The 13,316-nt window shown below is 38.6% G+C and overlaps 1 protein-coding gene across 1 annotated transcript in view; it reads right to left on the bottom strand.

Moving 5' to 3' along the window:
• Window positions 1–13,138, bottom strand: part of b4galt5 (UDP-Gal:betaGlcNAc beta 1,4- galactosyltransferase, polypeptide 5) — a 30,910-nt gene extending 17,772 nt beyond the window's left edge. Inside the window, exon 1 of the mRNA XM_040007617.1 lies at window positions 12,614–13,138. Within this exon, the coding sequence (XP_039863551.1) occupies window positions 12,614–12,719 (106 nt within the window). The 5' untranslated portion in view covers window positions 12,720–13,138. The remainder of the gene's footprint in view (window positions 1–12,613) is intronic.
• Between the last annotated feature and the right edge of the window lie 178 nt (window positions 13,139–13,316).

The following is a 13,316-nucleotide window of genomic DNA, read 5'->3' as shown; positions in this document are numbered from 1 at the left end:
TGGGAAATGTTTGTTTATAAATGGTCCAAGATTTTGTCTGAAAAGAGTTCAGATCAGAATGAAAGAAATGACTGGGTGTGTGATCACAAGGTGGCAACATGACATGAGGAACAATGAAAGTACTGAGAAGTGAGAAGTGAAGGAAAACCTATGGTTCCTCTTCAGATCAGTTACAAAAAGGAAATAAAGAGCTCATGTGTATTTTAACTAATGTTATACCAGAGAGTCATCTGCTGCCGTTGATGACAGTACTTAACAGCCTCCATTAAAAAACAACAAATAAACAAACCATTGCTTGTTGCACGGTTTAATAAACATACTTTTTTTAAGTATTAAAGTGTTAAGTGTACCCACATGAACTGCACTGCTTGTAGTGATAAACATCTTGAGAATAATCACCTCGAATCTGCAGCCCTCCTCTGGTTTATAAAGCTTTACAACAAATTCAGCTCCTTGTTTATCTAACAGGCGCACAACTGCAACAAAAGTGAGAAAGTCTGCCTGATGCCGGGATTCTGAAAGCTGTTTTATTATTGCTGGACAAGCTGACTGTTCGTGCAGAAAACCCTAGAGCCACCAGGAAATGTCCTGGTTCTCCTGATAGGCAGTTTTATTTTTAGCTCTAAAGTAAATTGGTGACTTCATTGCTAGCTACAGGGAAGCCTGTGCCCAACTATAGGTGGATTTCTATGACGTTTAAGAGTCACAGTTTACAGTTTTATAGTGTTTCAGAACTGCTCGATGCCTAAATAAAAATAATAATAATAATAATAATAATAATAATAATAAGGATGCACAACTATTAAAAGCACGACTTCATTAAAAATAACAAATATATACTGTAGGCCACAGTTTACAGAATTTCTTTATGTAATTCCCAGCATAACAAAATGGAATATTAAGCATTCAGACTGAAGTTTAAGTGCCAGGACTCAGATTAGGAGCAATAAAAATCTAAGTTTTATCATTTTAGAGCATGTTTTATTTCCAGTTGCTGTTAGCCCTCTGAAGCAAGTCTGCCCCCAGTTGGAGAGCGCCCTTCTCCTCCTTTCTCCTACACTTTTTTTTTCTACTGTAGTATGCCAAGAATATCTCAAGTGCCCGTTTTGTGAACAACAAAGCAGTTCCTGCCAAATACAACTATGCAGATCATTAAACCAGCTCAACATGACTGGGTTCTTCTCACGTAGCTTTTGGTCTTTTGCCAGATGTTTCTGTTTTTCTCTTGTATTTCACCAGCTAACCTGACCTGCAACTTCCTTTCTTGCCTCTTCATTTCACAAAATCTGAAATTGTAGAGTTTACTTATTTTGCACATCTAACCTTGGTAGAACCAACTGCCCTTCCGATCTGTATGACGAAAAAACTGCTCTTCAACTCTTGTCAAGTCACAATATGCAAGACAGTTGCAGTGTTGCTAAGACAGGGCATTGCTTCATTCCTCAAGTACACCCACAGCTTCATCTCACCCCTTTCCTCCTGCTTTTATATTTGGCGGTTGTCCAATGCATTCCTGTGTTATTGCAGTGGCTCTGAATAATGGGCAAACAAAGGACATGCACAGACAGGTACACATGGACCCCAACCCCCAAACATACACTGTACTGCACATTTCCTGCTGCTTGATATTTTCCTACCAATCTCCCCCTCCACAAAGCTGAAGTCTCTTCACAGCTGGAGGTTACTCCTGTTGACTGAGCAATGGGCCAGAGCGGCAAGCAAATGCTGCACGCTGAACAATAGTAGTAGTGACATATAGTGGAACAAGATGCAGAATAACGCAACCTTTCCTCGTGATATACACATTCAACTATCTACAAGGCACGCTAGAGCTACCATTTGAAATCCTTCAAAATACATAAACTGTGCACAGCACCGAGGTTTCAATGCCCACGTCTGAGACACTCTTCGATATTATGGTTAATCACATCAATGCTAAATTAAAAACTATTTGCTTAGCTGCAACATAAACTGTGTAATGATTTTGGAAAACATATGAGATGATATTCCAAGTTAATAATATGGAATAAATAATGTATGTGCTATTTTATACTGCATGCATGTGTATGTATGCATTAATTAGATAACATTAAAAAAAACTGCTAAGGCTTTGGAGCTGCATTTGATACATTTAATATTTCATGAGAATAATAGTACTTCTGTTTTAATGCAAATGATACATGTGGAAAAAATCAATTCTCTTTACTCAGCCATGCATTTCTACTTAACTTCATGAGAACATTTCATTGTTCAGATGGAACCCTGCAAAGATTAAAAAAAAAAAAAAAGCAATTTTTTGTATTTCCCCTACTGTTCCCGTGTCTGAGCCAAATGAATGGGGAAGAAGGAAGTGGTGCTGGATAAACAGACAAACAGGTGCAGCTGTACTGACTCACTTTGCACTGACAGCAGATTAAACAGATGATTAATGCTGAGGCATTTTTTCATTTTAATAATAATACCGGTAATAATAATAATAATAATACAAAATAAAAGAATTTTATCACCTTTGAGCCTAAAGTCATGGGTTATTTAACCAAGAAATACCAATTCATTACATTTATATTTATGTATGAATTATGTTTATCTTCTAAAGATAGAAAAGCAGTGTTTAAGCTGAGCCTTGTGTTGCCTTACATGTGAAAGATGACTCCAAGATCTCACAACGAGGAAAACAGCTTAATAATTTAATACTGTTACTGGACTGTTACTTGATATAAACAGATACCCGAACAGGAAAAAGATGAAATGGTTTATCTCTAAAATCATTACAACTTTTTATTGTTAAAATGCAAATCACTCCAAAATCCAAGTAGCAAACAATATTACTGAACACTGCAGCTTTACACCTTTGCCTACTTTTCAGTCCCTGCTTTAAGGTATTGAGTAATGGCCAGAAATGTGGTCTTGTATGACATGATGTGAAGCTGTCCTTTGACAATATATAATTTCATTATTTTATCATAAATTTTTAGATCGCGCATGAAGTGAATGAATTGGAATCTTGACGGTTAAATCCCCCTAATAAATATAGTTCTGGTTCACTTCATACTGGCAGACATTTTCATGTACACTTATATGACACAAGCATTTGTCAGTGTCATGTGTCAGTCAGGTGATTCATTTAGCAAAAGTAAGCAGATTTTTCCAATAATTACACGCAGCCACTGAATCCAGTAATCTGTTGTGGCCAAGAGCACCCACAGCATGAAGCATAACTACTTTTTAAGGATAGAACTGGACAGCTTGCTGTGACTCTATCATTACTTTTACCTCACCTTTATTTTTATGTCAAGGTATAGAAACTAGTCTAAATGGAATACGCTTAAAGCAAATAATGGTAGATGAGCAAAACTTTACAGTTTAATGTCTCCGTGAAACAAAACTGGAATTTCCACTATGTTTTCATGTAAAGCTTAGACAGCGAATATTTGCTTTCAGTAAATGGCTTTTGCGAGCAAAGTTTAAAACCAATGCTGTCCCTGCAATAATGATCCCCTAGAATCAGCAGTGCGTCACTCATCACCACACTGTGTGCATTTGGATTATGCCTCACCAGCATGTTTGACTGCCCTCAAACATTTGACCAAAAGTAACCACGGTAACCGTCTCAAAAACAAAGGGAGGCTCAGACCAGGTCAACAAAGACTGGGATTCTCCCCCAGATGATTAGGTTACATAAATGATTAGTGCCCCAACACAAGACCCTCAGTAAGCCTCTAAAATAACTCACTGCCCTCCAGCTAAGGCCTTAATTATACTTTCTTGTTTCTGCGAGTCTGTTAGGGGTCTGAGCAACTGAAACTTCGTCATCATACACTGAGTGCGAAGGTCCGTACGGACATATGCCTGCTAATTTTTTGAGAATGCTTGAACTCCACCCCAGGGATTTTACATTACAATACATCAACTGTGCATGTGTCCCAGATGCAGTCCCAGACGTCAAAGAAGAATATCAGGAACGACTACTTTCTGTGTCTGTCTCCAACTGTCCGCAACAGAGTATAATCAAGGTTTAAGAGGAATGACTACTCTGCTGTACTGTCTCTAGCTGTCCGTGTCCATAACAGACTATAATCAAGGTGTAAGCAGTGGTATACCAACACTGACCTCCACTAGCTATCTGTTGATCAAATATCCAGGCAGCTAAGGAGTCATTTTACAGAAAAATGATTGAGCATATGACTGTGCATGCTATGCCCTACTTGTATCTCAAAGAAGCTACAAGTAAAAAAAAAAAACAAGAACAAACCAATAAAATAAAATGAGAAGGACATTTTAAATTTGAGTAAATCAGAGTTTAGATTCTTTATCATAATTTATTAAACCAACACTGCTGAGATTAAGTGAACTGTTCAGCACTTTTCACTTCAGTATTAGATTCTCTCTACTACTACCAAATAGACCCTCACCTTTATTCTTTGTGGCCTCTATCAAAATCAAAGTGCTTTTAACCATTCCTCTGAGATTCTGATCCACATTGACATGATAGCACTACACAGATGTTGCAGATCTGTGGGCAGCACCTTCAAGTTACTAATCTTTTGTTCCCCCACATCCCAAACACGCTCTTTTGGATCGAGATCTGGTGATAAAAAAATAAAATAAATGTATACTTTATTGATCCCCGTGGGAAAATTCCTCTCTGCATTTAACCCATTCACTCAGTGAAGCAGTGGGCAGCCATTGGGCGCCCGGGGAGCAGTGTGTAGGGACGGTACCTACCTCAAGGATACCTCAGGGTAGCCATTCAGTGGATTCGAACTCCAGACCTTCCGGTCACAGGGCCACCACTCTACCTATTGAGCTATCCCTTCCAGTTGGTTATTTGATCACAGGGAACTCATTCTCACATTTAGGCAACCTGTCTAAAATTAAATGAGCTTGTACATTATTATTTATAGCGCATTTAATTACAACAGGAGTGTTGACCAAAGTGCTGTACAAGAATACAACATACCTAATAAATTATCTTAGAGTACTGATAGCAAACACCAAATATGAATTAACAAATAACTCTCATGCTGTATTAAAAGCCAGTAAATAAAAATGCGTTTTAAGCATACATGACTGTTATCGTGCTGACAGCAGTCATTAGATGATGCTAGCTCTGTGTTCATAAAAGAACAACAACAACACTCAGGTAGGTTGTGCCAGTTAATAATCATCAATTTCTACCAAACCATTACTCTACTTCACTAGTTACTCTACTTTGCCTATTCTCTGCAAGTCCTAGAGAGGTGTACATGAATATCTTAGTAGAATATCTTGTGACATATCTGGAACTGATGACTGGTATTTTCACACTACTGTCAGCAACCCGTATGTAAAAGTTGTATTTATCGATAAAGGAAATTAGAAAGATCAGGAATGACCAGTAGTAGGTTGGACACTGATTGTCAATATATTTATATTTATTATTTAAATATAAATATATATTTATATTTTGAAAACTTCACTCAAACATGCCATGTAAAGAATATCACACAATAAACATGTATCAGGATACACTGCGCTTACAGTTTAATCAATTTAATCTTGTTTACTGCTTCCTGCAGTGGCAGAGTTTTAAGTCACATGTCCTTTATCTCTGCACATGCATTTACACATATGAAAATAAACAAAATTTATATGTGTTTATTGAAATATTGAGGCAAGCGCTCTTCTGACCCATCAGGGTTACTTTATTTTATTTATACTAGTTCTATTGAAGTTTACTGAGAGGTCCTATCTATACAATCTCAATCCAAAAGAGATGTCTCTATCAAAAATCCCAAATTACTATAATGGCTGTATCAATGAGGATTTGTCATCATACAGACCATCATGGGAAGCAGGATGGCATGTCTCTTTGGTTCCTGTGACAATAAAAACTAGTCAGTCCTGGATGGGAACAAGTCCTGAGGGAACCATGGCAACTGCAGTGAAAATGTCAAACACCAAAGTAGAGGAATTTTAGTGTCTGGACTCTCAGGCATTCAACTTTGTGTGTGTTTAGATTTCATACAGTTTTCTACATACTATTAAATCAGAGACGTCCATTTGCAACTGTTTAAAGAGAGTCACAAAAGTTAAAGCTACATAATTAATCCCTATTCAGCACGCTTGTCTATTCACAATGAAATCCACCTGAGGCAGCTTGGCACACAGTTAATATTTCACCCTGGCTCTCTCTAGCTTCTGGAAATTAGCCTGAGGTTGCTGGCTAATTCCAGCAACTTCATGTAGCAGGAGGGTGTTAGAGGGAGTAAGAATAGTACTACATTGGGCCTCTAGGACCAGGATAAATTGCTTTAAGAGTGCCAGAGAAGCACAGGCATTAACATTGAGACACCAGCATCAGCACAGAAGTAACCGACCCATCAAGCACAAATGGGCTCCAAGTATTATGACACACAACAGGCCGCATTTTCCACAGACAACTCTACTCACTTGCACTTAAATACACACGTGCATACACACTCACTTAACACTGCAGTGCACAGACACCATTATTATTACAAGTGGATCTCTACTGGAGTACAGCCAATTTTTAGTTCTGTGGTTACCATCAGCCATGCTTTTAAACTCTGAGTATAAACACCAACAATACAAGACTTAACAGAGGCAGTTTTACTACAACTAGTACTTATTTGGATTTTAATTCTTCTAGTGGTACTTAAAATGCTCATCAATTGCCTGTTTGTTCTTAGTCAAAGTACCGATTTAACAAATCCATTAAGCATAATGAACTAAAGTGTAATGCACCTTGACAAAATTAATGATTTACCCCATTCAGACTAGAGTAACAGGGCTGCATTTGAACATATTGTTGTTACAAACATGTACTATGCAGACCTAACGTGGGTTTCCCTAGAAATTCCAAACTGCAAATTTAAAAATATTATCTGTCTTATCATTATAAGAATCTTCCTCCCGTAAACCTTCCCACCTCAGAAGTAATTTTTTACTCAAATTAGGATTCAAATGATCCCGAAGTAAGGTTGAAACTTAAGTTGGAAACTTTTCCAGGCTGTAAGTGGCTGCACAAACAAATAGATGCATATAAGTGAATCATATAAGTTTGCACTTGCAACACATAGTGGGCGTGGCCAGAGGAAATGGAAACTGCTCTGGGAAAACAGCTTTCTCAGAAACACACTGCAAGCAGCATGACAACATAGAACTGCCCTGATGGCTCTGCCCGTAAAGTGATGAAAGGGCACAATGCCAAGCAAAAACTCAGAACATGGTCCTTCTGCAAGTAATTTCTTGAGACAGGGTGGGGAGAATGCCATCAGCATTTATTTATCATACTATAGTACTACTGCAAAGCGAACAAGGATGACATTGCGATTGAAGTTAGATTATCAACTGCAAATGCATTCTGCAAGTGGTGATCTATTGTAAGAAAATAAGCTACAAGAATTTTTTTTTATTACATTTCCACTGACATCCACTGGGAATAATTCTATAGCAATAAATATATACGTTTTTAAACACACAAAACGCCACATGTTACATAATTTAAATGTGTAGCCATAAACTACCAATATGCTGAAATTCAAACATGCTAAAATGTGTTTTGCAAATGAAAGTTGTGGTTTTCATTAGCACAAGATAAGAAATTGCTTCAGTGATGTCATTACATTGCAAAAGATATGATTCATGATTCACACCTAATTCATGACTTCTTTTATGAGTTTCTACGAGTTTTTAAAAAGAAACCTTTTATGATTTGCGAAGCATGTTTCGGTGAAAGAAAAGATTAATCCTGCAGATATTGCTAAAAAACAACAAAAAACAAAAGAAAACAAAAAACCCATATTTTTTATAGACTATTTTAGCAAATTCAAATTAGATTTGACAGTCTACATTTAGAAATTCTAAATAGTTAGTTAGGGCAAGACAAATATTTCTTGTGCAGCCGAGAGGATGTGTGGTAACCACATAGCTTGAGTGTGTGTTTGCTTTGCAGTAGTCAATTTAAAAATTGCAGGGGCAGGAATAGCTCAGTAGGTAGAGTGGTTGCCCTATGATCGGGGGTTCAACTCCACTGAACGGCTACCCTGAGGTACCCCTGAGCAAGGTACCGTCCCTACACACTGCTCCCCGGGCGCTGTATTGGTGGCTGCCCACTGCTTCACTGGATGAATGGGTTAAATGCAGAGGAGTAATTTCCCTACGGGGATCAATAAAGTATACCTTATTATTACATTATAAAAAAAACAAGAATGACACACACTGTCAAGGTGTGTACTATCATTAGGGCACACCTAGATTTGAATCAGGTACAAGGTAAAATGGAAATGTCATTACATAAGGAGTTTCGCCTGCACTTTTCCATATTGATGGAAGGGTAAACAGGGTCTCCAGTGTCAAAGAGAGGCACCTGGTTTCTTGTCTTCCTTGCTCTCCCTGGATATGGAGGTGTGTGTGCGCGTCGGTGTTCAGACCTATAAATAGAGGCTGTGTCTTCCCTAGCGCTCGCTCCAGTGGGATCCTCACATGTTTTAATTAAATAAACTGCTTCTATCGGGCCCAGCTGTGCCCTGCATCCCCAGTCTGCGTCAGTCAGCATCCGTGGTCAGGGACAACATAGAGGATGTGGTATCAGTGCATATGAGTACATGCAGACAGAGAAACTGAGGGAGGGAGAAAGTGCACAGAGAGCGGCAAAGAGAGAGAGAGTAAGCTGTGAAATTGGGGCATGGTGCACTAAAGCCACCTGAGTATCATAGGAAGCCCTGTTCAGGTGCTCTGGATGGGTTCCCCAATGTGCAAACCAGCAGAAGGAAAGGAGCTCAGTTCAGCTCTTTCATCCTCCCCTCTCCATTTCCCCTCCTAACCCTCTTGCCCTTTTTAATTGTGAAATTTCCTCTCTATACTCTGAACTATTCTGATTTACTTTTCAGTTCACATTAAAATGTGTGGCAGCCCAAAATGCTTGTACAGCTGCTGTTATTGTGTATATTTATTTATATTTCTTCATACATTCTTATATAGTTCTATATTGTGTATTTTGTTGTACAGTTATTTTATTTTCAACTTTAATTTATATATTTTATCTTATTCTTTCCCAGTTAAATTTACCCTTTTTAATTTTTCATATTTATTTCCTATCTTATTCATAGCCTTTTCCTTTTTTGTTTTCTTTAGGTCACGAGCAGTTGTCCAAGCATTTCACTACATATCGTACTGTGTATGACTGTGTACGTGACAAATAAAAATTTGAATTTGAATTTGAATTTGAAATGATGTATTTCATACATTTATCAAGGGGTGGAAAGATGGTCATACGTGTTGCTTAATGGTACAGGATTTTGTTGTTTAACTTATTAAATGCACATTGCATGCTGGGAGAAAACAACTGCAAAAGTAAAAGGTACTCCTAAGTATTTTCTTGGATTATTTGTGTAGAATGTAGCAGCCGTCTCACAGAAAAACATTCTGAGAACTGCATTTTCATTTTTCAAATCTTAAAAATGTGGTCAAAGCTAAGGGAAGTTCAGACTACAATGTGGAGAGTGTGGTCACAGTTTATCAGATCAACACTAATATTAAAATGTCAACCCTACAGTTTTTAATACTCAGAGTATACACACCAGGTAACAGCATTTTGTATGTCTGATTGCTGATTTATCATTCAAACTTGTCTATATCATATTATTATCAACTTATTTTAGGTAGGCACGTAGGTGCAAGAAATTAAAGCCATTCAAAATGATGCATTCTGTTGGGGAAACTTCATTCGAACTGTATTATTGTGTCATTGTTTCAGATGTTCAATTTATACTTATGTGTAAGCTCACTGATGCATCACTGACCACAGAATGTGAAACTTCTGCGTATGTCTCTGAATCAATAACACTGCCAGTGAGTAAAAGATCACAACATATGATTAAAAATAAAGAACAAAACCACTCCCTTTTTAAGCACTATCGACAAACCTTCAGTTAAGGTCTGCTGCCAGAGCTCACCCAGGCTCCCCAAGTGTAAAAGACTAAAGTGAGGCTTTTAGTAACAGCAGCAAAGCTGCCTTGTTTTCCTGGTTACCATCTATAATTAATAGACTGGCGCTTCTGGTTCTTGTTCTGCTTCTAAACCAAACCCCATTAATCCATGTGACCATTACAGCCACACAATAGCTGACACCTAGGAAGATGAATACAGGCATGTGCTGCTCTCTGTCAGTTACCAGACACCATCAATGCTCGAGCTGGAAAATAGTCAACTAAATGAAGGATTTTCACATTTAGAGAAATCATTGGTCTCTGTTACTCAGACCCAACACAGGCTATTCCTGTCAGCAATGTTTTCTCCATATGAGAATTGATTTGATTATTGATTAAGTTGTCCAAAGCTTGTAAAAAGCGTGAATAGATCAATATCCATTTAGATGAGGAAGAAGTAAAAGCTTTTTCTTTGATGTTTTAGAAAGGCTACAGTTGGATCACATGAATTCTATGTCATCTTTTTTTTTTTTGTGCTGGTTGTAATGTTGGTGGTAGTGTTGGTAGTGGAATTGTCTTTCTATTTTAGTCAAACGAGAAGAAAAAAAACAAATAATTATGTATCATATGGAAATTATCTATGTATGCATAGCCATGCTGTTGCTCCTTATTTACACATTAAACATGCAAACGTCTCATGTCATCCTGTCTTGACTGTTTTTTCTTTTCTTTGGCTGTATAGTTTTGTGAAAGTGATCATGCGCATGACTGCATGTATCCATACATACGCAACAATGTGTTTTGTAATGTTGCTGCAACCCTGTGAGCAGTGACATCTCTCTCACCGTCCATAAATCCAATTAGTGGAACAAATTGGAGGCAACGTCCATATTTTATTAGGCGAATATCGATGTCATCAATTTCACTGCACCCTGTAAACAGTGACAATAAATACTTCTTATCATATCCGTCAGCGTTTTAAAATCAAGCTAAAGGAACAATTGTTGGCAAGGTCCATATTTTATTGGGTGATATTAAGGTTTGTCAATGTTCTTAAAGCTAATTAGTGGAAACTTATAATAAGCAAAGACAAAAGTCCACTACATTCTATGCCATCCTCTTTTTTGTGGTGGTGGTGGTGGGAGGGTAGAAAAACTAATTGTCTTGCGATTTTATTCAAACACGGAGAAAAGAAAGGAAAGAAGCTGTTCTTCAGACAAACAATCTCTTGGTTTATTTTGGCTCAGATTGATGATTTGTGACATCTAAGAATAGAACTAAACCAAGCAGTTACTACTTCACTATGCTTTAAGAGAGCCTGGCTTTAACTACCAGCACAGTTAGTCCAAACAGGACATCCAGTCAGTAAATAGCCAAGTATCAAAGTATTTCTAACTTTTAGGCACTTTTAACTGCAGTCTTGACTTCCTCAAAAATGTCTGTTTACTTTCCTCTTCTCCTTGTCTAAATATAGAATAATATTCAAAGCCACGATTTTGCTCCTCATTTACATATTGTACACAAAAAACGCCCTATTGTAGCCTGCCTTTTCTGTTTTGTTTTTTTATCCCCTTATGCTATATGGTTTTGTGACAGGCTGAAAATGATCGTGTGTATGATTGGGCATAGCCGATGTATGCATGCATGTGTTTTGTAATGTCACTGTCAGAGCACCTGCAATTTCACTGCACCCTGTAAACAGTGACAATAAATGCTTCTTACCATATCCGACAGTCCAGCTAAAGGAACAATTGTTGGCAAGGTCCATATTTTATTGGGTGATATTAAGGTTTGTCAATGTTCTTAAAGCTAATTAGTGGAAACTTACTGTAAGCGGAGGTAAAAGTCCAAATTTAATTAAGTGTACATCAAGGTAAGCGCGAAAGAATTAACTAAAATTAGGTAGCTGGTGTTAGTCCAAAATAGCATGCCTAGTTATCCAGGCTGATAGGATGAATGGGCCACGGCTGAAGCTACAAGGCCCTAAAATAAGGATGTGCCAGATGCTGAGGTGACGGGGATGTCCACACACACACTCAGTAAGGCACACAGAGAGTAAAAGAAGAAGAGAAGGGTGGAGATGATGGGAAACGTTAATGAATTAATTATAGGAGGTATTCAGGACATGTGATATTACACAATTGCATGTGACTAACAGGCGGCATATGATCTAGGAATGACTCGCTTGTAAGTGATCCCTATGCTCAGGTTGACACCGCAGATGTCATTAAGGCTCATGTATCCAAGATTCATAAAGTATATCAAAAAAAGAGAGAAAGAACTGTAAAATTCATATGACTCGGCGTTGATAAGTCTATCAGTGACATCAGGGTATCTGAGATGAGGGCCAAAATATCACATTTTTTTCTGTGGTCCCTGACGATACGATGAGCAATATAATCATAGCCGTTAGGCCTGCTAACATCGGGATGAATATAATAGACACGCTCATCAGTAATACTATTATTATAGTGTCCAGGTACATGGATATTATAGTCTGAGCTCCAGCAACCCAGATGGCCATCATCATCATCATAGATTGGAAGATGAGTACAGGCGCATGGCAACGTCTTTTCTCAGCCAAGCTGTCACACATGACCTAACAGCCCATACAAACAACCTCACTACATCTTCATCACCTACAATTTTTGGAATAAATTCATCAATTTGACTTGACTTACCGATTCCGGGGGCGGAGTAGATGAAATACAGTGCCGAGGTGGACAGCGTAAAAAGGAATAAAAGCCCAAGGAATGACCTTCTCCGGAACCGCAAATGTGTCGGCATTATACAGGCAACAGAAGCACACACAGGCACGTTCGCGTTTCTAAAACAATGGCAGATCCGTTTCGATGTATCCAGATGCCAGAGCCAGTAGTCCGGTGGCGGTGTGGGTTAAATGAGCCGAGTGAAGTGGTAGGGCTGCGGCAGCGGTGAGCCAGGCGTCTAGGAAGTCCGTCTATTTCCGCGGCAGGGCGAGTATAGGACCACCAATATTCAGGAAATGCACTTAAATTCCATTACTGTTTTTGGTTTAGGTTCGCTGCGGGTCCGATGAAGAAAGGTCTGATAACGGCAGCACGCTTTGAACTGGCCTGATACACTTAGTGTGAGACCATCATCTGGGTTTCACACTAGTCGCCGATGGTGTTGCCGCTCCTGCGTTTTGCCTTGCCTCGCCTGCCCAGCCCTATGAATGGAGCTGTCCCTCCGCAAAAAAAAAAAAAAAAAAGCAGCAGTAGCTGAAGTGGGCGTTCACAACAGCTCAGCTCGGGCCTAGCAAACATGTACGCGCCCGACGTTTACCGACGTAACACCGGCGAGAAAAAATTCGAATAAGATGCCCGCTTCGATAGACGTTGCACCCGTTATGGCGTAATGGTT

This window comes from Simochromis diagramma, unplaced genomic scaffold, assembly GCF_900408965.1.
Source record: "Simochromis diagramma unplaced genomic scaffold, fSimDia1.1 OVJJ01000545.1, whole genome shotgun sequence".
In the NCBI taxonomy this organism is placed as follows: domain Eukaryota; kingdom Metazoa; phylum Chordata; class Actinopteri; order Cichliformes; family Cichlidae; genus Simochromis; species Simochromis diagramma.
Note: the sequence above shows the minus strand (reverse complement) of the source record. Positions and strands in the feature narration are given on the sequence as shown.